Source organism: Poeciliopsis prolifica, unplaced genomic scaffold (assembly GCF_027474105.1).
Source record: "Poeciliopsis prolifica strain line A6 unplaced genomic scaffold, Auburn_PproV2 SCAFFOLD172, whole genome shotgun sequence".
Lineage (NCBI taxonomy): Eukaryota > Metazoa > Chordata > Actinopteri > Cyprinodontiformes > Poeciliidae > Poeciliopsis > Poeciliopsis prolifica.
Genome location: NW_026562547.1, coordinates 216,132 through 243,583, shown reverse-complemented (window position 1 = coordinate 243,583; position 27,452 = coordinate 216,132). Strand labels below are relative to the sequence as shown.

Genomic DNA, 27,452 nt, shown 5'->3' with positions numbered 1-27,452 from the left:
AAAACCTGTATAAAATATTTTAATCAATTATTTAATTGGCTACAGGAACACTAATCTGATTTATATGGTTAAAGAAATTTATTTGTTTACATGGTTAAAAATAAAATACTACAAAAGATATTGCGTTAAATCAACATGCATGTAAAATATTACTGTGGTAATATGGGAACTGAAGAACTAAGCTATATCTAAGAATGGATGAAAAAAAAAAAGATTTTATTGGCTGTACAATAATGCCATTGTGTGAAGGTAAGTTTTTTTGTTTTTGTTTTTACAAACAGGTGTTCAACTATCTGTGCTACCATCAATCCATCCTACCTGGTAGCAATGCGCATGCACACATCGGTATCACGTTTTCCTACCCTTCAGATTTATTCATACATCCCATCAGTGGAGGTTTTATTTCGTCTGTTTTATTTAATTGAAGATTAAGCTTTATCTAATTTATTTTGTACCTGGCTTTAGTAATCTGTTGATTATGCTTGGTTCAAGGCCGCTTGTAAATGTTTTTGTAAATAACTAATTTGCTTCTCCAATGTCTTCACTGCAGATAGCAACCAAATGAATCAGGACAAAATACGTTGATTTGTGGGCTATGTTGCCCTATACTTTAAAATACACTGCTCAAAAAATAAAGGGAACACTCAAATAACACATCCTAGATCTGAATGAATGAAATAAATATGAAAATAATTTCCACCTGTTGTCTATTCCATTTGCACAACAGCAGGTGATATTGATTGTCAATCAGTGTTGCTTTCTAAGTGATTTGATTTCACAGAAGTTTGATTTACTTGGAGTTATATTGTGTTGTTTGAGTGTTCCCTTTATTTTTTTTAGCAGTATATTTTAGTTTAATAACACTTTTTTCATTAAACTGTTAAATAGAGCAATTTACATACGGTGTATGTAAATTATGTATTTCTACGGTATTGTGTATATTAAGATGCCCTATATTTTCAAAAAAAATAAAGGGAACACTCAAATATCGCCAAAACATCACAGAGACCTGTGATGTTTTGGCGGACACAATTTACATACAATGTATTAATGCGCAAAAAAGTTTGCAGAGATCTGTATTCGTAGATGTCTATTTAATTTCAATAGAAACTTGTTTGCTCTCTCTGCTGCTGTTTCATTCTTTCAAACACCTCTGTATTTAAAATATTTTTCAAAAGGTAGGATATTCTGATGCAGGATCCTAATGCACTGCTATGTGCTACCCACACATTTACCAGCTGGTTATTCTGATTAAGGCATTTTGGTGCATCAGCATTTGCTACGTCTGTATTTAATTATGATATTCAAATGAAGAAATCTGCTATAGCAAAATGTGCTACCCACTTGTTTACCAGGTAGAATATTTTGATGGAGTTTTGGAAGATCAACATGTGCTACCATGTGTATTTTGTGGTTAGGGTTAGGGTTAAGGTAGGATTCTAATATGGGATTTTAGTGCCAGCTTTACATGATAAACAGGTATGCTATTCTCAAGAAGGTTTTAAGTGCATTTAGACAAAGTGGTTTGAACAGGGATTCAGATCCTTTTACTAAAGATGTCATTCACATTTTTTTTCCTCCAAATTCTACTTATCCCTGCTAAGTGCAAATCCCTTCCCTTAAAAGTAATAATTGAACATGAGTATTTAACATTGACACTAACTGCTAAGGTCTTTTGTATGGAAATATGACTCTTTTTGGTTTTTGATAGGTAGCACCGACAGACATAGCTATCTGGTACAGTAGAAAAATTTGACAAGTTAGCACAGACGGTCAGAACACTGGGATGACGTAGTGGTCATACAAAAAGGAAACATCAACAATTTGCATAAACTTGATTCACTTGTCATTAACAGCTTATGGTTTATGAAATGTTTATTGTTAAACTTCAGAATACCAGATGCCTGACAATAAGCTCTAACAAGAGTCAAGCAGTGAAGTTTATAAAATGTGTGTAAGAATCAAATCTTTTGGGAATGACTGCATAATGAATCCAGAGCAGTGATGTTGGGAGATGAAGGACCCAATAAAAAAATTGGACAACGACTTGTAGGTGAAAACACAATAATTTTAAGAGTTCCTTAAGACCAAATAATATAGAAGGGAAAATCCTGACGGAGTCTGGACATGTGCAGAGGGTTTGGTGCATTTCTTGGACAACAGATGTTAAACATGGAGCTGCTGGTGATGAAGAAAAGGCTGCAGAGAAGACTGATGGGTAAAGTGAAAGAGGGCATGCAAAGTCAATGTGAAAGAAGATGCTTGGCTTAGCATGAGATGATTCTTTGTGTAAGGAGTGTCATTAAGCCTGGAAAATACAATGTGCATCTGATGCACTAAAATATAGGCTTTGAAAATAATATTAATACTCAGTTAATTGGTGTAGCCCATATTTTCTTTTTGGAAGGACTCCACTTTGCTACACGATTGTATTTGGGCAGAAATGTGAAACAGATCAAAGTATTACATTCAAGTTAGCAAACATAAAATAAACATCTGCATACTTTTCAACTCTTTAACTGGCAACCAATGTATAGAACCAATGCCTTTTACCTTTGACTTTTCACCTCTGACTCTAAGTGTCCAGATCAGAGACACTGAATCCAATACGCTTGTGAAGTAAAGCGCCTTTCTGAGCAAAAATGTGAAACAAGTCATTTAGTGAGTAAGTTGCACAAACTGATGTTTCTTCATTGGTATAAAAACACATGCTGTACTGTTGGTGATCTGCGTTCATGCAGTCCTAGTGTGAAACCAATTGGAATTACATTCACGAGAAATTGACAGCAAAATCTACATATTTGTGGTTCAGTAACATTTTGGAAACCCTATAGAAAATGAACAGCTTGCTCAACACATCAAGGCTTTTTTTTAAGAAAACAAAAAGAAAACGACACATTACCAGTAATGTTTGGAGATTTCATGAGATAGTTTTTTAATGGATTGAATAGATAGATAGCTTATCCAATTCCAATTTGACAGACAGACAGGTGAAGACGATGGCTTTTTTCAATCTGTCAAACAACAGAGACAAACAAGGGCCAGTGCCCCTGCGGACCTGGTCCTGAACCCTATTATGACCTCTGTAATAAAGTGATAATACTAAATCAATTTATGATGATATAAGACTATGTAGGCAGCGTTTTGGGGAAATCACAGTTAGTCATTTTACAGCAGATTGAACACATTCTAATGCCACACAACTTTTAGAAAATTTGAGACGCTGTGAGAGCTTTTGTGGAGCCAGCTGCACATTGTCCAACCCCCCCAAAAAACAAACCATCATCATCCTTCTACTTCCTGTCTTCTTCAGGTTTTAGCCAGTAGTAACATCCTGCTCATTACTCTTGTGATGTGAAGAAGTGTTTCAATACGGCTGAAAAACCACCTCATTCTAGCACAAAGGCTTTTTATTGAGAAATGTAGGTTTTCTCTTTTTAATTGGAAGCTTTTCAAAGAAAACGATATGTTACTGGTAATGTCTTGAGATTTTATGATAAAGTGGAATTTACAACATTGTGTTAGGTGAATTTTGTAAATTTCCTTAACAGACAATTAAGCAACTTAATTAACAAATTAATTAATTACAATTAATTAATTTATTGCAATTAATGGATAATTGCGCAAATTGTCCTTTAAACATATAATTTGCGCGATTATAAGGTTAATTGTTAATTGACGTTGGGCCAATTACATTGGTTTCCTTCGGTTTTATTTTAACATGAATTAATAATCAAAGTTGCACTATGTAATGTTTATAAATAACATGTTTTTTTACATAACTGTTAAAAATGTCATAATATCTTAACAGTATCTTAACATATAATCTGCCTAAAGACCGATCTTCCTCCCGGAGCTATTTTTGCATCAAAAGAAAAGTGTTGCTCCTGACCAAAAACAACCAATCAGAGCCAGGAGGAGGGTCTTGGTGCCATCACTAACCCTCACGTACTCACTCCTAAACGTGCTATTGGCGGAGAAACGACATACTGTTACAGAAAAACCATTTTACCCGCTGCCATTGGTAGTTATGCTAACTAGCCTCAACATTCACAACAGAATCTGCTGGTAAAAGCTGGCAGCCCCACAGCTCACCCCCACCTCCGTGCTCTGATTGGTTGTTCTACTTTGCACTGGGAGAAGGCAGAGGAGCTACATGTTTTTTTCACAGATTCTCTGCCTCAGAGTCATACCATGACATGGTGACAGCTTCAACAAATATGTAAAAAAAAACAACAAAAAAACATTTTAGAAAAGTTTCATACTACAGCTTTAAAGTGTTGCTCTTTTAGTTTCAGCCGCATTGACATAGAATAACAGTTTTCGTCTGTTAGATCAAGGGTCTGTAATCTGCAACTCTGGAGAACCAAATGGCTCTGTGGCTTACTTAACTTATGAAATATTGCCATGTATTTTTTATTGTTTTGTACTGTGCCTCAATGAAAAGAACTGCTCCACCCCCTGCCGGTAAATCAAGTCTAGAACTGCTACTGTCAAACAACTTAAATATGTAAAGATAAGACTCACACAGTTCTTGAGTTGTCGTCATTATATAAAATATACTCATTTCAGGTGAGTCTACTCTTAGCAGCATTGCTGTGATAAGAGTAGAAACATTTGTCATCACTGTCTGAGGCGACTCAATATGGTCTCCATACAGCTTCAGCAGCAACCATGTTTGCTGGGGAGCTACTGTGGCTGGATTCCACCTCCACACCCACTCCCTCATTCTGATTAGGCAAAGAAGGGTGTAAAAGAGAAGAACCTGTGGATGCAGTGGTACAAGGTGGGAGGATACGAGGTGGAGAATGTGAGTCACTGCCGCCTCCTCCCCCGGCCATCATAGAGAACTGGTATGAACCAGTGGTGGCTGAGTAGTACAGGTGGTATGGAGATGAAGTAGACTGGAACGGCCCATTCTGAGCTTGGTGAGGGGTATTTGCAGGGTACGGTGGAGGCAAATATGTATGGTACCGTCCTGTTTGGGTGGTTGCCATGGCTGTGGCCATAGTGATGCTGATGGCACCATTAGAGACTGGATTATGGGTTGGCGTGTATGTGAATGCAGCTCCTGTAGGAGGATAGTGCACCCGAGGGTTAGAGAATCGAGAGTCGGGCAGTGAGGGAAGGGAGCTAAAAGGCCGCTCCAAAGCCATCCTGGGGTCACCAAAGGCTGTAAGGTCAGGACCTGAGGGAAAACAAATGTTACAGAATATAATCTGGTTAAGCCTTATATATGCTTATGGTGTATGTTGGTGTTTTACCTGTGAGTCTTGAGGACAGGTCACCAAGAGAAGAGCGACCAGGTGAAAGTGGAGCAGTTGTGTGAACAGTGGGAGTAGTTATCTGACCAAGGTAGGGATAAGGCTGATCATAGGACCAGGATGGAGAAGACTGTATCTGTCTGGAATCTGAGGCAAACAGAATTGAATTCAATTGTTTAGGTCGCAGAGCTGGATGATGTCAGAATAAGAAAAATTATTCTCAAATAGTATAATAAACATTGTGATTCATAAAAATATAGATATTTTCTATTCCATCAACATGATGTCCATATCCCTAAGGATTAGCATCCTTAGCCACCAACTAAATATTTCAAATTTCATTGTGCTTTTGTTTGTGTACAATGACAACAAAAGGAATTCTGATTCTAACTTCTACATAATGTTTGGGCTCAAAATGACTAAAGGTCATTTCAAGTCAGTCAGTTTGAATGCCTGGCTCTCCTGAAAGTTATACAAGTTATACATTAATGGTTGTACTCATTATTCATGAGTGATTGCACTCATTAATATTGTGATGATGAGTTTGACTGGATATTGTGCAGTATTTTCTTCTGACTGTTATTCCCACAATATTTGAAATTGTAAACATTTTTCGACTTCATTAGCCACTATTATTGGTCAGGCTTAAATTATAGCAGAATTCTAAAATTAGACTCTTATGCTACCTCTCCAACTATGTGTTCAGCGGAGATCTCAGAATGAAGAATAGTCATCTTGAAATCGAGAATGTGTTACGTTGACTCAGTTTCATAACGTGTTTATGGTCAAGGCACTTGAGTCACTTACCAATCTGTACTGCTTTTTCTCGCCTATACAGTCTGGTTGGAATAAATCCCAAAATGTTTATAACAACATTTTGGCAGCAGAATCCCATGGAGTTGAACTAGAGAAATGTTTAGTCTTTGAAACACCTGAACAACATATTTAAAGTAGTATCCAAAAAATCCATAAATACGGTGGATTTATGGATCGCAGTTTAATATCCATGGATTCACCTATTTGCGGAAATGTAGACTTCTGTTGAATATGACTTCAAATTATTTGTAGAAAATCTTCGTATTCACAATGTTTTTTGTAATGCACATGTGAAATAGTCGAAAGAAAATGCAGTTTGGGAAGTTGAAATACCTAGATATAATGTGACCTCATTTATGTTTGGCTGCTTTACAAAGCAGTCAATGCAGCGAGATTTATTTTCCTTGCCACTGATTGGCTGCTTTTCTTCACAGCAGACATAAGAAAAGACATGGATATTAGCTTCTGTGGAAGAGGTATGATGGTTTTCATTGTGGGTGTTGATCCATAATAAAGTATTGTATATTTGGTGTTGAGAAATTATATTAGACAGTAACACGTTTTTATAGGTCTTGAGAATTCATAGATTTAATCTGTTTGGTTGTGGTCTCATCCCTGCATTCATTTTTGCTATTTTGTTTGGATTAAAGCACTATTATTTGTCCTGATTACAGAGTAGTCAGCAAATACTCTGGGAATTATAGTTGTTTTCAGATATCCTGGTCATCAATTGTATAGAGAAGCACCTCGCCATGCTGTCAGGAATAACAAATTGGAAAAGTCTTCAAACAAACAAATCTTTTATTGAAGAAGAATAACTTCAATCTGAATATTTTCTGATCCAATCTTTAGTGGAAGTTCTGCATAGCACTGTCTTACCAGCAGTTAGTCCAGAGTGTGGAGGGCTGGAAAATGTTGCAGAAGTGAGGACTGCAGATTGGTGGTTGTTTGCAGATTGCTGATGATGATGATTATGAGGAGGCGTTACTCTGATAGAGCTCCTTCTCAGCTGTTCCAGCTCTGTAAGCCTCTCTGAGAAAGCTAATGATCCAGGTTTGACCTCGTCCAACTTCTGACGATGACCTGGAGAAAAAAAACCCCACACAGGTTCTCTTTTTAGATCGGCCAACAAAACAAGCTTCATTTGTAATCTGACACAGTACTGTTTTATTTCTTGATATAACCTGTAACTCTTTAGACTATGTGCTAGTGATACAGCATCAACGCTGTGAAAAAATATATAATTCGACCAGGACGAAAACCACACTGCTCTTCCAAAATCCGAGGTTCAACTATCCGACTGACCCTCCCAAATAGACCTTGCCAGGGAGGCTTAAGAGTGTGATCCCTCTATAATTGGAGCACACCCTCCGATCCCCCTTTTTAAACAGGGGGACCACCACCCCAGTCTGCCAATCCAGGGGTACTGCCCTCGATGCCCATGCGATACTGCAGAGTCGCGTTAACTAACACAACCCTACAACATCCAGAGCCTTAAGATACTCCGGTGCGAATCTCATCCACCCCCGGGGCCCTGCCACCGAGGAGCTTTATAACTACTTCAGCGACCTTCTCCCCAGAGATTGGCGAGCCCAACCCTGAATCCCCAGGCTCAGTTTCCTCAATGGAAGGCATGTCAGTGGGATTGAGGAGGTCTTCGAGGTACTCCGCCCAATGACTCACAACGTCCCGAGTCGAGGTCAGCAGCACCCCCCCCCCCCCCACTGTACACTGTTGGTGCTACACCACTTCTGGTCCACCACCTCCTGAGATGCTGGATGGTGGACCAGAATAGCCTCGAAGCCATACAGAAGTCTTTCTCCATGGTCTCTTCGAACTCCTCCCACGCCCGAGGTTTTGCCTCAGCAACCACCCGAGCCGCACGGCGCTTCTCCTGCCAGTACCCATCAGCTGCTTCTGGAGTCCCACAGGCCAAAAAGGCCTGATAGGACTCCTTCTTCAGCCTGACAGCATCCCTCACTGAAAGGATCCACCAACGGGTTTGAGGGTTGCCGCCATGACAGGCACCGACAACTTTGCGACCACAGCTCCGATAAGCCGCCTCGACAATGGAGGCACGGAACATGGTCCACTCAGACTCAATGTCCCCCACCTCTCCTGGGAGGAGTTAAAGCTTCGTCTCACAGGGGACTCTCCCAGAGACCTTCACAACACGTTTGGGCCTGCCAGGTCTGACTGGCATCCTCCCCCACCACCGAAGCCAACTCACCACCAGGTAGTGGTCAGTGGACAACTCCGCACCTCTCTTCACCTAAGTGTCCAAGACATATGGACGCAGATCCGATTAAACGATGACAAAATCGATCATCAAACTGCGGCCTAGGGTGTCCTGGTGCCAGGTGCACATATGGACACCCTTATGCCTGAACATGGTGTTCGTTATGGACAATCCGTGACAAGCACAGAAGTCCAGCAACAGAACACGACTCGAATTCAGATCGGAGGGAGTGTTCCTCCCAACCAGGTCTCATTGTCATTGCCCACGTGAGCATTGAAGTCCCCCAGCAGAACGAGGGAGTCCCCAGGAGGGGCACTCTCCAGTACCCCTTCTAAGGACTCCAAAAAGGGTGAGTAGGCTGAACTGTCATTTGGCCCGTAAGCACAAACGACAGTCAGAACCCGTCCCCCCACCCGTAGGTGGAGGGAGGCTACCCTCTCGTTCACCGGGGTAAACCCCAACGTACAGGCGCCGAGATGGGGAGCAACAAGTATGCCCACCCCTGCCCAACACCTCTCACTGTGGGCAACTCCAGAGTGGAAGTACATCCAGCCCCTCTCAAGGAGACTGGTTCCAGAACCAGAGCTATGCGTCGAGGTGAGACCGACTATTTCTAGCCGGAACCTCTCAGCCTCACACACTAGCTCTGGCTTCTTCCCCACCAGAGAGGTGACATTCCACGTCCCAAGAGCCAGTTTCTGTAACCGAGGATCGGACCGCCAGGACCCCCTCCCTCGGCCACCACCCATCACACACTGCACCCGACCCCTGTGGCCCTTCCCATAGGTGGTGAGCCCATTGGAAGAGGGACCCATGTTTCTTCTTCGGGCTGAGCCCGGCCAGGGCTCAGCCGGGCTAGGTAAAAGCCCGGCCACCAGGCGCTCGCCAACATGCCCCACCTCCAGGCCTGGCTCCAGAGTGGGGCCCCGGTGACCCGCGTCCGGGCGAGGGAACACTAGGTCCAAAGTTTGTATGCATCATAGGGGTCTTCGGGCTGTGCTTTGTCTGGTCCCTCCCCTAAGACCTGTCTGCCTTGGGTGACCCTATAAGGGGCATAAAGCCCCAGACAGCATAGCTCTTAGGATCATTGGGGCACACAAACCCCTCCACTACGATAAGGTGGCAGCCCGAGGAGAGGAGCAGTTGGACCCATGAATGATAAAACCAGATAAACACCAGAAAAAGAGTTCAAAGGCCACACACAAACTCTCTCTAATACATACACACACACACCACCCCACACACACACACCTGCGCCCCCCCACCCACACAAACACACATGCATACACACACATTTATCAAAGGAACTGGTTTGATGTACGAATTGAACTTGTATTTGACCTGCACCTTCACTCTCAATCTGCACCTGACCCCTCACATCACACAAGTTCCCAAACACAACAAAAAACAATCTCTGACATAATAAAAACAAATTAGGTATAGAGGACATAAAGGTATATGAATCTGCGTACCACTAGATGGTTTCTTGTTGAAGCCATGAGTCGACGTTTCACTGCCCAACAAGTCCTTTGTTCTGTCCTACATGGGATCTTCAGCATAAGAAGTTCAACATCTTATGTTGAACAAATTCTTGTGCTAAAGATGTTATGAAGATTTTCTTGAGCATCTTATGTTGAACATTTCGTCTTCAATATGGAATGTTTTTCATCTTAAGTTCAACATGGGGAAGGAAGGATTAGATGATCTTCATCTTATGTTGAAGATGTTCATCATAACATTTTATAAGTTCAACACCTTATGTTGAACAGAAGATGTTCTTCATCTTGTTTTGAATAGTTCATATAATTATGAGACACAAATAAGAACTGATGTTAAATTGTTCACAAAATCAAACTACATTTAGTTTTGTTGTGTTACGGCACCAATTTTCTTAATTTTAGGAGTTCGGTGATTGCCTGATACTTACAGGTGAAATTGAACCTATTCCCCCATCTTATCTAACTCAGCAAAGGTCAAATCATTGACCACTGTCCTCTTCTGCTCTTTGGTGAGAGAGGATGACTGACAGATCAGCCCACCAGATCATATCTGCACATTTGCAATTAACAATAGTCACCCCACTGTTGTGAACTCAGTGACTTTCTTTCCATATTTAGCGACATTTCGGGCAAAAAAATGGTACTTGCCAAAATTGAATCGGCCAGCCAGGGTTTTTTAAGCTTGGGGACTGGCGATTGTTCAAAAAAGTGCACTTGATGCACCCATACTCCAATATATTTATGGAAGTATGTCAGGGTTACTCACGTCGTGGCTCTCTGGGACCATCCACTGTGATTTTGATAGCTCTTTGATATGTAGCCACTTGGGGAGGGTTGGTGAACACTGTGATCGTGAGAGTGAAACTTTTTCCTAAAGAGGATAAACAAGGAAACCATGGGGAAAGAGTGGAGACAGGAAAGGTAACATATAAGAATAATTCCTTTAGATTTGGTATCCACTTGTATGTAATCAGGTTCAGTAATTACAAATCCATGTCATACATTTTAAAACTAAAGTTATTCATGAACACTGTTACAAGCTACAGTATCATGCAGACGCCATAGGATTACAAAACAGATTAAGAGCCTCATGTTTGTTTTCAACTACATGAGCAAATTCACTAATGGCCACAAGGTGGCACCTAAAAGGTCTATTCCTCCATTTAGTCATTTATTGTATACTACATACTTTAACACAGTATATACTGCACATTCATTACTGTACAGAAACCAATCCATAGAAATATGAAAATGTAATTTTGAAAAACTATAAGTTCATTCATAGTTTACATTCAGTCTGACAGACAGGAAGAGAAATAACTGCCAAAGCCATTGTGTCTGATTTTTGGAGGAGATGAACTCGGGTCTGTCTTTGGTTCAGAGCTCAGATATTGCAAAACAATAATAAGTGTTCTGTTTAAAAGAGGAACTATGAAAAAGACTGACAACTTGTCACAAATGACACACAGATTAATTGAATACATAAAGAACTTTGTGGATTTCATTAACTTTTTTATTTGACAAAAACTGAGCTAATTATTTATTTCATGTAATTATGCAATTTAGATGAACAAACCAAGCTCAAAAGGTTGCTAAGTGTTTGTTATGAATAAAATGTATCAAACTATAACAAACTTTTCTGCTTGTTGATGTAAAAGTTTTCATCTAACCCTGTAACATTAAAGCTAGAAACACAGATATTTGTGTGCTACATGCTTAAAAAGCATGTAGCACACACACGTATATATATATATATATATATATATATATATATATATATATATATATATATATATATATATATATATATATATATATATATATATATATATATATAAGCTAAAAATACAATTTACAGAGAGCCTTCTGAAGCCAATTCCTTGGACTATTACAGATGATACAAATGCACATCACTCTATTCTTATATGTATTTGTACATAATATTTAAGACCATAAATGCTTTTTTCTTCTATTTTGTGTTGGTCCCATTAAATCCCAATAAAATTTGAAATTTGTACATACAGCCCGATTTCAGCAAAAATAAAGAATAGCAAAATGTCAGAGAATTACAGGTAATGATTTTGCTACATATCAGAATCACATTTTACTGTTCAACTACCTGCAGCAATTCTGTTTTCAAGTGAATTGCAGTTGTGAAGTGATGCAGACGTCCAGATCTTTATCTTATATCTTTGTGTCACTGTAGTAAAGCTGGGAATTCAGCCTCCTCAATGTTGCATTCATGAGTTTTTCTGCAGCACTGTGGAATCCCTCAATACATTTCTGAAAGTTGTGTCTATATTTTCAACATGGCAAAAGACTAAGCACAGCTTTGAACATTCCTAAATGTGTGGAAGTGCAGAAGGAATTTGTGTACACAGGAGTGCTGTTTTAAATAGATAGGTCGGGACATTTGCCTATGGCTGATTTAGAGTAACTGTGGTCCAGTGTTTCCGTTAGAGACAGAAACAGGGAGGGCGTGGCTTGGCAGAGGCAGGTTGATACTAAATGAAATCCTAGGAGGAAGTTGAATGAATGCTGTTTTTATTCACATGTACTTCCCCTATTTTATCCATTCAGCACTAAGTGCCTGTTCAAAACGTGTCCATTAAAATTCAACCATGGTGAGACAAGAAGCCACAGACTCTCCCTAGTATTTTATGTTCTGTGTCATGTATCCATACCTCTCCCGCTCCGGCCGACAAATCGCAGGTCATTGAATCGGGCCACTTGATTCTTGATCACCGCGGTGGCATTGCGAAGCTCTGCTGAATAGTTCTCATCGTTTCCAGCCATCACAGTTACCAAAGTACCATCAGGAATATCGCCCAGGGTCACTAACTGGACGAACACCAAACAAAACTATGACAATCTAGAAACTTTTGTCTTGGTAGACTTTAATACAAAATAAAATGAAATTACTTTTAGCTTTATATACAATTTTATTCTACTTACTGGGAAATTGATAAAAGTTCTGAAAGTTAAACATTATAATGTTATTAATGAAACCTTTGGTTCTTATCGATCACCTGCTTAAATGTATCACACCATTTAGACACACACTTCAGTTGTGTCTGTGTTGCTTGGTACAGACCGACACATTTATAACTCTCTTGAAGTATTAAAGGGAAAGTACTTTCCAGGTGTAGAATACCATTTTATAGCACAATCAAGTAACAATGTTAACTTCAGCTCTTTAAAAAGTGCTATTCATATCAAATGTGATTTCAAATAAATTAGCCTTGAAATTGGGTCTCTATTACTTTAAATCTCCTGCTCTTTCTGAAACTCTGCCTTCATGAAGTCATCACAAAATGGCTCCTCAATTAATTAGAGGGTTCATATTAATCCTCTGGTTATGACATGGTGTGACATGTGTTGGTGTGACCAACATGTCACACCATGTGTTGGTCTGTCATTGTGTGACAGACCAACACAAAGCAATACTTAATTGTGGAGAGGATGGAAAATAAAGATGTAACAAAGCAACAGGCAACAGGATTGTGGTAACTCTGGAGGAACTGTGGAGAATTACCGCTCAGATGGAGAAATGGTAAACATGTAGAGGAAGGTGCTTTGGGATGGGATAAAAAATGGAATTTTTTGGCAACATGTCAAAAAAAACTAACACTTTACTTAACCCTGAACACACCAGGACAGTGAGGGAAGCTGGTCAGAGTTGACAGGAAGACGGGTAGGGTTAGCGCTATGGGGCTAAATCCAATAAAAGCTTGAAAGAACAAAAGCTACAGGCTGTATAACACTTCAAGCAGGACAACAGATGTTTACGATGAACAGATTCATGTGTCACAATGACCTAGCCAAAGTCCAGCCAAATTAATGGACTGATCAAACTTTTTTTATGGAGCACTTTTCAAATAATCACACACTTCACAAGTTTATCACATCATAAAATCAGTTGTTTGTGGTTTGGATGGGACAAAATCTAAAAAAGTTAATGGGTGTGAATACTTTAGAAAATGTAAAATGAGGGATTTACAGTCCATTCTTCTCTTTAACACCTGCTGTTTTTTTTTAGCTTATTTCCATAAAAACGCTAATCTACCATTGCTGTGCAAATATCCAGGATAGATATAGTACTATGGATGGTTTCTCTTCTCACATGGAGTTCTCTAAGCAAACAACTGCAACTTGTGTTGCTATTAATCTGAGTTAAACGTTGATTGTAATGTACTTCAATAATCACATGTTGATGTTTGCATTACGAGTTGTCAAAAAATAAATAAGGGCAGTAAAAGACTGCAAAATCAAGCAAAAAAAGCAACAAAATTTAGAATGTGCAGATATCTGTAGAGAAAAATGATGAAATACCTGTCTGCATATCCATCATATTTGTGCTATAACATACAGTTAAATGGGCACTGTTATGGGTGTGCATGAAATGTGCATTATATGTGCATTATATCCATTTTCAATAAGACGTAGCTACAGCCACTCATTATGCTCCATAATGATGCATTATGTTCCAAATTCACAAACAAGCAGAGAAATGCATGTGGGAAGACTAATGCATAAAACTCAATAAATCAATCTGTTGTGTGTTCTGCAGCTTAGAGATGCTGTTCCATAAATGCATTGAGTCTGAAAGAGGAGAAAAGCTTCCTATCATACATTCACATGTGAGTGAGTGAATACTCTGGAAACAAATCAAACATCACAGCGTGCTTTCACAATGCCGGGAATGAATGAAGAGAATGAAGTGCTCATATAGGACTACGATGTTGAAATACAGATAAAAAAATGTTTGGAGATATTATCACTTTTTTATTAGAATTATATTCATATATTTCTGTTAAATATCACAGTCCATAAATTTAGTCCTGGAAAGAAAAATACTAAATATTTTGATAAAGAATTAAATCCTTCACAAACAGTTTTTTTGGACCCCCCAGTTAGAGAATAGCTTTAGCACGCAAATTCTGGACATATCCTCTAAAATAATCACACCCTATTTTGATAGTTCAAACACTAAATATACCTTAATACATCTATGATAGACATACTGCCACTAATAAAATTCACATTCGCAGTTTTCCTTTTCTCCATTGGAGGGCTAAAGATATTTGAAGTTTCCCAAGCTTTCAAATATTTTAAATAGTACTGAATGAAAAAAGCCTCAAACTGAAGCTGGGGTCCACTGTAATAATTTTAACATGAACTTCAGGTTGGAAAGTTACCATAAGAGCAAAAAGCAAAGGATCCAGCACAATTATATTTCGTGGGGGTTTAACTCTTGCTGATCCAGTAACTAAATCTACATTTCCCTTCTTAAAACCTTTGAAAGCAACAATTCTGTTCATACATTTATTCAACATAATAAGTGTGTGAACACTTATTATTAGTAGTATTAGGAACGCACAGGTGAAATAAACTCACAAACACACACTTACATATATATGTGCAGTGCCAATCAAAAATGTTTAGTACACACCTTAAAAGCAATGGGAAGAGTCTTGTTACACCTCCAGTGAGTGGGCAGGACAGAGCAGAGGAAATTTGGGCTGTCAGTTTTTACCAGCTCTCCTGGATGATCAGAAATCACCTATGAAGATGAAAGAGGGCATCACATTTTTTGTTTTCAATTATAAATCAAAGCACTTCAATTATTGAAGAGTTTGTTGCTGTACTTCAGCCATGCTGTGGTCCGCTATGCGGAACTTGCCCATCACAGTGGCCCCTCCACCAGCCTCCTGGGCTCCTAGAGGCAAAGCCTCGGCCATTTTCCCCCCTGAGGCAAGGGAAGTGGAGGGGGGAGTGTATCGCCTACCAGGGGCTGGATCTGGGAGAAATGAACGTGGTGGCCTGAGTCATACTACAGATAAACACATACAATAATATCGAAAACAAATAAATTCTTTAAAAAAGTGATTTTTTAAAATTATTTCAAACATTTAGCAAACACTTTACCAGTCATTTTTCTATTCATTTAAAAATCACTGAATTTTAGATATTTGAACATCTGAATTCAATTGAATTCAGTTTATTTTTAAAGTGCCATTTCATAACAAATGTTGTCCGAAGGCACATTACAAAACGTTACATTTCAGTTCAGCCACACACATTCCACTTGATCCTAATAGTCAAACAGTGAATTATGTGCAGTTTATTATTCAAAATCAATCATTGACTTGGAGCAGTCACTCTTCCTGGACGAGTACGAAGCGACAGCAGACAATCTCTTGCGTTGTTGTTGACTTTACAGCAATCCCTCAGCTGTAAAGTGCATGTAGCAACAGTGGAAAGGAAAACTTCTCCTTCCTTTATCAGAAAGAAACCTCCAGCAGAACCTGAACCCGACTCAGTACGAGCGGCCATCTGCTACGACTGACTGGGGGTTTGAGAAGACGGAGCAAAAAGAAAGGAAATAAGTGATGCAGGAGTACTTTCTAAATTGATGACATGCGTCATGTTAATAGCAGGAGAGGGAGACGATGTAAGTTGCTGATTTGATCCCCTCTATATACGCCTGAAAAGATATTGTCATCATAACCTTGTAATATTTTGAATATTTACATATTATTTAATACTTTTTTTAAACAAAAATCTTTCCTCAGTCTCAAATATCAACATGCTTTTTTTGTAAATATAACTGAAGGACTTTTATAATTTAAACTATATTGGGTTGTTCTAAGAGTCTCCCTGTTTGCCATCAGGTGTGAATATGGTGAAACATAGATCCATATTATGAATGCTATTTAGGAAAATGTAGGAATGTTTCAGGAAAACATTTGTTCATATCTATAGTGAGAGCTATAAAAACTGACTGTAATATACAGGGATGAATTAGGAACCACTAAATGATTCATAACCCTGGCAAAATTAACTTAAAATGTTTTTTTTATTATATAAAAAATAAGTACCAGTATCAATACTGAATAGAAATCAGATTTATTTTTATTTATTTTTTTTACATTTTTTAAAGAATGGCATGCTTATATATTTATTTTATTTTTCTCAGCAATTAATAAAAATGTTTTTGGGATTCCAACTGCTGAACAGCTTTCTGAATTATTTGGACAATCTGTCTGTGAAAAGCTCCAGGTGTTTGGGTTTGGAAGGCCTCAAAACCATTTCCCTAATCTTTAGCTCTATGCATAGTTTAAAGTCAGGGCTGAGCTGCTATGAATCAATTTCAGCTAAACCACAAACCCATCATTTACAATAAGCAGGGTGCAGGCAGCATATCTATGCCGCTGTATAAAACGATGGGCTTTTTGGATTTACTTCTCAAAACTGAGTCTTTGGGTCAGCTTCAGTGTAGTTTTTGACCAAGCCACAATCAAGTGTGTGATCAAGGAACTAAAGGAAAAACAAGTATATGATCAAAATCAAGCAAAAATAGTTCTGTTAATTTAAGAAAATATACTTGAAATGCTTCCAGAAATCCAAACATTTCTGAAGATTTAGTTGCAGTACAGAATAAGTGTGTAAATAACTCTGTTTTAAAGTTTGAGACTTTTGAAACGTTGGAATCATAGAAGAAAGAAAAGTCTCACGGATAAATTCAGCCGCCAAATGAGAACAGAGCCAGACTGTAAATATGAAACATTTCTATTGAAATGTGTTTGCATGCAGCAGTAATATTTCCCTTCACTTTCACTTAAAATTAGTTCTAGGAAAATAGTATCAATATTTATAATAATACTGCAGTTCTTGGGTGCTTTAAGCAGCAGTTGTCTTACTAAAGGCAAAATGCAGACCCTCCTGCAGGTTTTTGCTTTTGCGTTCACTAAATGTCTTAATTGTTCATGTTATTGTGGCAACAAGAAATAATGTTCCTACACACGAGCCTGCAGTTTTAATGCGTTCTTCCCGTTCACTGTGGAAGAGTCTTTTTAAGAGAAATTACTTTTTGATTTGAAGTGCAGCTGCTTTTTTTTACATGAATTAATTTTGATCGACTGAATTTCAATCAGGAGTCATCAAATACTCGTTACAATATATCCTCATTACAGAACAATCTTTAATTTCTTCAGTAATATTTAAAAATGTCTAAGTCAATGAAATTCAAACATGAATGGATTTTTTAAAGCAATGTTTTAAAATATGGGCATTTATGACTCATTTTCTAGAATCCACATATAATGGGACAAATACCATAAAAATGATTAGTAGAAAATCAAAATGTTATACTATGCTTAGTTTTCTACTGTCTTTATTATCCAGGCTTGCAAGGAGCAGAGCTAAAATTATGACATTTACATCAAACTTTTAGAAAATCCAACCATCAAGTTGCGTTTACTTTGAATCTTTGGGACAACTTTAGATATTTTTATAATTTCATCCCAAAAGTCTGAAATATGTGGGGTTAGTAAAAACAAAGTTATTTCTTCGTCTTCTAGCAGCGCGTCATGAACAGCTGCAGGATTTCTGACCAGAATGAGACGCTGCGGTTCACAGTGAGCCTGAAACGTTTTTCAGCGAATTTGTCAGCTTTTAAATTTGGAGCGGGATTTTTGGGCTCAGAAACAAACACGTGCATTTTATGGTTACTTTTTTCCTAGCCTGGACTGATGAAGTGATGAAAAACACGTCAATGTTTTGGTGGTCAGTGATGCTGAGTTGCTCTCTGCCCAGTGAAGAACAAGGAGCCCCGGCTTAAGTCGTGCAGGCCTACCGTATTTTGCATCCCACAGAAACACCATCTGTGCGCCTCAGTGCCAGCAACCCGACCTCAGAACCCGACCTCAGAACTCTCAGGACCTTCGCCTGCAGCTCTTTCACAACTCGGAACCTTTCAGATCTGCAGAGCTGCTTGTTATTTCAGGTATGTGGGTAAAATCCCAGACGCGCCGGATGCGCCAGACTGCAACCCAAAGTGGCTCCGCTCTCCAAACAGAAAGTGGTTTGTTGAAATCTGTGATCGACTTGAGAAAAAAGTGTCGAGCAGCTGCTGAGGAGCAGAAACTGAGCTTCCCAACAACTAGGAAGTGAAATGAGAAGTTAGACAGAAAAAGGAGATGTGCGCTCTCTCTCTGTTTCTCTCTCTCTCTCCGTTTCTCTCTCTCTCTGTTTCTCTCTCTCTGTTTCTCTCTCTCTCGCTCTCTCTCTCTCTTTTTCGTCTCTTCAACACATGAATGGCCATCCTGATGGAAACTACAAGCTTTTACCGGCATAGCGCTCTATTTGCATACTGACGGCATGGCTCAGGTATTAACCAATTAGGAAGCTCATCACAGGTTTGGCTTGATGCAACTGTCCAATCAGCGTTTCGTCCGCCCGAAACAATTCATTTGGAACCATAGCAAACGCAAAGCGCCTTGAAAGTCAGAAATGACTCCAGTGAAGTTCACTGCAGTCAGAACGTGGCGTCACATTGACTAGAAACGAAACGACGCGCTTGGCAGGCAGCGCGTCAACGGCTCAGTTTCAGAACTGTCCGTGTCCAGCAGGGGGCAGTAGTTCATGCAAAATGTAAAGAAACAAAAGGCTGAAAGTAATTATTTTAATAAATTCAATCCGTAAAAATTACAATTCTCTATATCCTTACTCGTGTTATGACTTCGTTTATTTATTTATTTAATATTTATTTATTTAAGGATCTTCAACATCAAATTATGTGATCAAAGTTTTTTTTTCTCAATCAAGGCACAGATAAATATTTAATGTTTTATTTATTTGTACATGTAAATAACTAAATACACGTTTTCCGTCTTTATATTCATGACCTAATTCCAACAGTATGGAATTAATATTTAAATCATAATTTTCTTTAGTTGTTATTATTTTGAAATAATTTATACATATTTTACTGTTTTTATACCTTAAATATCCTATTTTTGCAACTATAATCTTCATTCCTAAAATTCAGCATTTGAATGGCAATATGGGATAACTTGTAAATATTTTGTTGTGTTGAGAAATATAGATGATTTTTGATTAGTTTGTAAAGCAATTCATACTTTTTTTATTCAGGGTGTAAACGACATCAATAAAAATACCAAAACATGTAAAAAAAAAAAAAAAAAGTATTTTAATTTCTCATGTTTGTCCTTGACAATAGGGCAACTTTTTTGCCATGAAGGAATCTAATATTATTGCACAGTTGGAAGAAATATTGGTATAATATACCTCATATTCATGCTGTTACAGTTTTAAAGGCCACTCTGTCTTTGCATCTTCTGTGTGTAGCCAGAGGGTGGACTATTAAAAATGTAACTCCTTCATCTCACAGGATTAAGGTTCGACCTTAGATGAACATGGCATGAATAGCTATTGCAAATATTCATTTTTCTATTTTTCTTAATTAATTGTTCAATACTTTAAGTAGCAAAATAAATAACAACCATTAATAAATTAACAAATACTCATACCTTCCAAAAGGATTTAATAAATTAGTCTACGTGTTCCAGGCACAACCCTTAATGTATATCACTTCAAAAATTAGCAAAATGAAATTCATCTTAATGAAACTTTTCTACATTCTTTTGATAGCAGCTCAGTTTCAGTTGGTGAACATCAGTTTTTAAGTATTGCCATAGATTTTCAGTTGGATTTAGGTTCAGAATTCAAACATATGAATCAGCTTTGATCTGATTCAGAAATATTTTATAAAGGTTAGGGTTAGATGCGTCTCAATTTGAACACACCAGAGTCAAATGATGCAGTTTTTAGCAGGACTTTGGGGAGCTTGACTGCATTTGGAATGTAATTTAGCTGTTTCACTGAAAAGTGTGTTGGATCAGAAAGACATCAAAGAGTTGCAGGACTCCTGCATGACTGGGATTGCCCTCCCTGATCTAAACCAGTCTGTTAAATCTTTGGTTGTATGACATGGTTGACCTGCTGGAAGGTGAAACTTTCGCCTAGTCTCAAGTCTTCTGAAGCCTCCAACAAATTTTCTTCCAGAATTGTCCTGGATTTAGCTCTATCCACATAGCATAATGCTGCCACCACCATGTGTCTTGTATTGCTGTTCCAACATACAGTATATCACTGGACGTCTTATGGCTTCCTTCTTTCTATTCATCCAATAAGGCCAGATTTATGGAATAAAATGTATCATAGACAAATTATTCTACTTCAGCTATAGATAGTGAGCCACAGCCCTGACTGGCTTCACTGCAAGGTTTCCATCACTGCTCCACTCAGTTGGTATATTCATGAAGTAATGGAGAGAAAAAAAAATCATCCTTGTTTTCCCTTAGCTGACCATCTTCTTCATGTTTGCTCAGTTTATCATGGGTTGGAATAAACTGCCAGAAGGACTTCTGACTTTTTTTCAACATTGTGTTTATTCATAACAGCCTTATATAAAAATAGGATTTGCAGAATGCATGATGATGGTTGTTCTGTCAGTAGACTCTCCTAGATGAACTGCAGCTCATCCAGAGTTATCATGAACTTCTTGGTAGCAGTTTAGGCCAGAAACCAAGCAGCTCTAACTAGAATCAAAATAAATTACGCATAGCTGAATCCTACTGGCTATCATATCTGAAGGTACTTGATTTTATTCAGTGGTACTGAATCAAAAGGGGTAAAATATAAAATTAGACTTTTATTTGTAAATAATTATTGCAGAATCACGTATTCCATAAGGAGACTTCTGGCTCTAAACTGACTAAACTGTGAAAAGTTTGTAAAAAGGGGTTGGAATATTTGTTATTTCATTGCCTACCACAAATACTTATCAGCATAAATGATTTATAATCATAAGTTTGAATGAATACATAAGTGTTGTTTTTTTTATGTATTCAGAACTTTTACTGAATTAAAGAATTAAAATCTTATGCTTGATAAGTAAATTATTAGTCAATATTACTGAAGGTTTAAATGTTGCCTAATAAAAATAATATCCCAACAACCCAGACGAGAGACGTTAAAGGAAATAAAGAAACATAACAGAGTGAGTGGTGTTGAGTTTCACTCATCTAGCATTTCCCATAGACCAGCTCGTAATATGATCTTCCCTGCTGTCCTCTGATCTAGAATCTATACAAAGCCTTAATCACCTATCAAACTTCCCGAGAATGTTATTGGCCTTTCCCTTTGCTAATACAAAAAGAGTAAAAACAATCATTTCTTTTCTTCTTTTTGTTTTTTTAACATAAGCTATCAATTATGTGGTTTCCAAATTCTTTTGAGGCATTTCAGCTGATATTGCTGAACAGATGAGTCATCATCATCTTCATCCTCAGTTTTACAATGTCATGGGTGCAAAGTCAGACAGGCTTATTGTCATTGAACAAAGACATGACAGCAATGGTACAATGAAATGTACCAGAGTACATAGGAGAAATACTGATGTATATGCAACTATTACTGATGCATGTAAAAAGAAGAAAGTATATGTATAAAATAGTTATGTTCTTTGCATTTATGGTTTGTGGGATATCTTGGGTTCTTATGGCTGCTTTGTTTACTGCCAGCCTAGATCTCCAAACCAAAATCACTTCAAGCACTAATTGTACTTTTTCTTTTAGCGTCATTTGCCATTTTCTCCATATTAAAAAAATGAAAGCCAGACTTTGTCAGGCCATTAGATCAAGCTCAATCATTTTCCATATTGTCTGGGAAGAAGGCAGGACCACATGTGTTGCATTTGAATTTTTTTTGTTTTGGTTTATTCTTTCACAGTGACGTTAGAAGTGAGACACCATCAGCCAATCACAGTGCAGACAATGGGTGTGATGCGGCAATCAGGACAATAGGATGGAACATGCGTCTCTGAACAAACATCAGAGAAATAAATAGCAATTCTTTTAATTTATCGTCATTCCACAACATGGAGAATGAGACACAACAGTTTTGATAACTTTACCAAAGAGTCCGTTGCTCGTGTGGCCTTTCCTCATCAGATACATGGCCCAGGACAAGGGCCCAGAGCTGGCGAATGTCCCTGGGTTCATGACTCGATCCTTTCCAACAGACAGTAGAAGATAAAAGAAAAGAAAAAAAATTAAAAAGTGGATGAAGAAATATTACAGTTTTACAGTTTATATTTGAAACAAAATGGGAGCTGCCAAGAAAAATCGCAGTCTTCACTTCTACTTTTCCTCACCTGTTAAACCTGCTTTTATACTGTTATTCATCTCCTCACCCACTCTACCTCCTCTCTTTTACTTATCCTACATTTATGATACAACTAAAGAGTGGGAGGGATTAAAAAAAAAGGCAAGAGGAGGGGGGCATATCCACTGAAGCTTAATTCATTCCTTCCTTCTGTAAAGTGTAGCCCCAGGGGACAGAACTTCACTTTGCCCTTAGGCTCTTTAAGGCTGCTAATTTCATTTAGCTGTAAAAATGATTTTCTACCTCCTTTCTCCAACCAACCCCATTTCTCTGTCACCATCTTTCTTTTACTAGTTTCAAGAGCTGGTTAAAAATTGAGGACATTGATTGAAAAACAACGTATCAGCCCTGCAGATGCTTGCTTCATACTGAAGATGTGTTTTTTTAATTATTTTTTATGTTTTCAAGAAGGAATTGACTAATTGGCATTATTTGCTTTAACTGTTTTTAAATCATTTTTTAATTGAAAATTTTGAAATGAGTCTTGTGTTCGCTGTATGTGAGAAGCTCAACAGTGTGTGGTTCAATAATCACGCTTGGCTGAAGGGCACACATTAAAATGTTAAAGGAAGCAAAGAGCTTCAACTTCTCCAACAGAAGACTGATCAACATCCTCAATTTTTATACAGAAATATGAATTATGTCACTTTAGAATAAAGACCCACCAGGGAGAGGTTTTCACCCACCCTTCAATTTTTTCACTTTCCTTCAAACCACAAACACCATTCAATTTCATGACAATAATTTGTGACATTCAAACACTGGAAAAAAGTAAGTGGAATTTTTAACATTTATTGAGAAAGCAAATACTGTTAAATTAGATGAGATGGTTTCAGCAATGATAAATTAAACTATTTTAAATTGTTTAACATGTGAGACTTAAAAGGAATTAGCAAGTTTACTTTGTAAAAGTGCAAATAATTATCTTGTTTAGTTGTGTTGCATAGCAACAATCTTTAATCATTGCGTTTTGAGGTGGTTTGTTCAGATGCACATATTAATGGTTATTTGATTAAACAAATGACCAAAAAACTTGGTAAAAAATTACCAAGTTGCTCTGATAGTATTTTTCCACCATTTTTTTTTTGTTGCAAAAACATTAGGACAAACAATATCCAGTTCCCTTCAGGAGAACTGCGGCCTCATGTATGAAGTATGCATACACACAAAAAATGTACGACCACAGATTTTACACACAATTTGATTAATCAAATGACAATTATCATTGTCTGCTTTTAAGCCAATTAAACTTAGACTCCTTTCACAGATTCCACCAAATTTACGTTGAAACACCATTGAGGGGATGCTCTTAACACTTGACATAAAAATAAACACAAAATTTAAATGAATAGTAAAAATTACTACAAAACAAAATTTAAAAAGACAATGCAATTGCAATCAAACGCCGTAAACTACTTGAAACAAATGAGTTTTGAGTTTGGACTTGAGGTGTGGCAAAGAGTCGATGTTACAGAGATCAGGTGGGAATGAGATCCAGAGTTTGGGAGCAGAGCGGCTGAATGCTCCACTCTCCATAGATGGGGAAACAGGGAGATGAACAGAACAAAAGAATCTGTGGGTGCAGGAGGGTTTAGGAAAGAGAAGGAGCTCCAAAAGATATGGGGAGGTATGATACGTGAAACGTTTTGAAAATCAGGAGTATTTTATGGTTGACACAATATGAGATGGGAAGCCAACGGAGTTGTTGTAAAACAGGTGTGATGTGATGAATTAAAGGGGTTCATGTGAAGATTTGAGTGGCTGAATTTTGAAGCATTTGTAATTTATAGAGTTTTCTATGGCAGACCAAAGAGAAGAGAATTACAGTAATCTAAATTAGAAGAGACCAGAACAGCAGTGGAGTGAGGAGTGAGAGAAGGACTGAAACGATGAATATTTCAGAGATGGATGAAGGCTGACCCAATGATATTATTGACAAGGAAGGCAAAAGGGTGCTGTCAAGGATGACACCCAGACTTTTAACCTGAGGGGAGGGAAAAATGGAGGACTTATCAACTGAAATGGAGAAGTCATCAAATTGACTTAGTATTGATTTAAGAGAAGTTCAGTTTTATTGCAGTTTAATTTAAGAAGGTTAAGGGTGAACCAGTGTTTTGTTTCAAGAAGGCAATCAGTGAGGGATGAAAGAGAAGCATAGAATTAGATTTGGTTGAGAAATAGAACTGGGTGTCATCCACATAGCAGTGAAACTGAATATTATGTTTGAGAAAAATATAACCAAGGGGAAAAAGGTAAATGATAAACAGCAAGGGTCCCAGGACAGAGCCCTGAGGAACACCTGAGGTAACAGGTACAGGTTGAGAGGTAAGCTGAGGATGGACGCGGTGAACCCAGATAGTGGTGGAAAAGTTGTGGTTTTAAAGAAGTAAAAAAAAAAGAGCACAAAGTAGTGATGTTACAGGATGTGCCGAGGCTTCGAAGCGTCTGTCGAGTAATGGAGGGGGCGTTTCCGTAAAGTGCATTTCGAGGCTTGCTTCATTTAGGGGAGGAGCTGAAAACGACGACATCCGAAGCCTCGCTGCCCGGCTGTACAGGTGACTGCTTCGGGAAGTGATATAGATTTCGGTGCGGGGTTTGACAGCTCTATGAACCCCACAGGCTCCATTCAAAATGTGGGTTGTTGTAGGCGAGTTGCGGTCAGTTGAGAGAGTGGATAGAGGTTGATAGTTTGGATAGCAGAGTGGAGAGTGGTTTTAGTTTGAGACAGTTAGTTTGGTGTTTGGAGAGCTAAGGACAGAGAGAGAGAGATAGGAGATTTAGGAGCGTGTGCGTGTCTTTTCAAAGGCTGGAGAAGTAGTGTCAAAAAAATAAATAATTTGAAACCAAAAACTGTGGAGAAGTTGTTGTTTCTTAATAAAAATGCATGTAATCATCCAAGTTACACAAGCATTAGCCTATTCACTACCCCCTCCCGAGTTCCACCAGCACTTAACTGTCCTCTGCTTGATTAAGCCCAGGCAATTTTTCTAGAGTCACAGAAAAGCATTTTTACACAACATGCCATATCACATGACACTACTATTTTGGGAAAAATTGCACACAGAGAATACATTCAAACAATATTTTGTTATACACATATGTATGTAACATAATTTATGGAGACAAATGATTTCATCCTACACCTTTTGTGACGTCATTCCCAAGAGCCATAATAGACAAAAATTTAATGCGTCACACATGTTAAGATACAGCTGATTATACACCTGGCCAGTAGGTGGTTTCATGAGCACATGAAGCTTCAAGAAATGAACCCTTTCTCAAACCAGTTGGCTTAAGTGGTTCAATGCCTCATGAGGCTTCATCTCACCATCACTAGCACAAAGTCCAGGCAGCACAAGTGAGCAAAAGGCAATTAGCTCTGACACTGGAAACAACTGGAGAACTCAGACAGTTGGCAGCAATGACATGATGTAGGACTAGGAACCAACAGGAGCAGTGACACAAGTGGGTTTAAATACACAGAGTAATCAGGGCAAATGAGGGACAGCTGGAAACAATCAAGGGGTGGACCACAGGGACTAATTAACACACAAGAAAACTAATTCTTACAATTATAAACTGTAATATTTTAGTAGTGAAAAATCCTTATGTTTTGAGTTATTCAACTGGTGAAATTCTATTATGGAACCACACTGGAGTTTACAGAGTGACTGTACACTTTTACTAAACTTAAGCTCACAATTAGTCATCTCTCTGCAGATTTAGATTTGAAAATATTAAAATGCAACAAAGATTTTTCTTTCTGTCAGAAAATGAGAATACAGCATGTCTGGAAGGCAGTGAAGCAATGTGTAAGCAGTACCAGGATTGAAAAAACACTGTTAATTGTTTTTTATTCACAAGCAAAATGGCATGCTAAAATGATTTAACTTTCTCAAAGGTTAAATCATTCTTTTGGGGCATTTGTGCAATCAAAACTTGCTTATAATTGTTGAGGAACAGTTTACATGTTTCCTCTGGACTTATAGCCAGTTATCTTTGGTGATATTCTCCAAGAAAGAATATTAAAATTGGAATTAAAATATTAAAATATGGTGTTAGAAAGCCTCTTTACCATCACTCTAATCACTAAAGTCCTACAGAATTAGGTCAGGACTGTTTGCAATTGTACTTCCAGCATAAACCTATATGTTATATGACTCTGCCTGTGGTATGAATACTTTGGCCTTACCTGAAAATGTGCGACTTCAATATGATGATCAGAGATGTGAAAGTAACGTGAAAAAAATGGATCAGGTAAAAGAATGACTTATTTCTGTAAGTCTGTGCTAATTATATATTTACATAAACGTTATGTTCAGAAAATTACTATTATTTAGTAGAAAATCCAACTTTGCACCACATGAACTTAGAAGTTATAGAATTGTTGGTTTAAGAAGAAAAAAGTGCAGGAACTTTAATCAGTGAAGTAGAACAACAAAAACAAAATGACAACCATCCTCTCTGTGCCAGTAGCCACCCCGAGGCCAATCACAGCAGCAGGGATCAATACCACACACACACACACACTCACACACACACACACACACACGCACGCACACACACCCACACACACACACACACACACACACACACACACAC

The 27,452-nt window shown here is 38.1% G+C and overlaps 1 protein-coding gene across 2 annotated transcripts; it reads right to left on the bottom strand.

Annotated features, from left to right (window-relative positions):
• Window positions 1-1,876: 1,876 nt before the first annotated feature.
• On the bottom strand, window positions 1,877-22,687 carry runx1 (RUNX family transcription factor 1). 2 transcript variants are annotated; one of them, XM_055026059.1, is made up of 8 exons: window positions 22,600-22,687; window positions 15,467-15,618; window positions 15,271-15,381; window positions 12,503-12,659; window positions 10,585-10,689; window positions 6,960-7,163; window positions 5,265-5,411; window positions 1,877-5,188 (listed from the first exon to the last, which is right to left on the bottom strand). In XM_055026059.1, exons 1-8 carry the CDS (start codon window positions 22,685-22,687, stop codon window positions 4,641-4,643), a joined length of 1,512 nt encoding a protein of 503 aa, XP_054882034.1. In that variant the 3' UTR covers window positions 1,877-4,640. The 2 variants fall into 2 exon arrangements, with proteins under 2 accessions (XP_054882034.1, XP_054882035.1); XM_055026060.1 differs by lacking the exon at window positions 22,600-22,687 and adding an exon at window positions 18,457-18,743.
• Window positions 22,688-27,452: the final 4,765 nt, after the last annotated feature.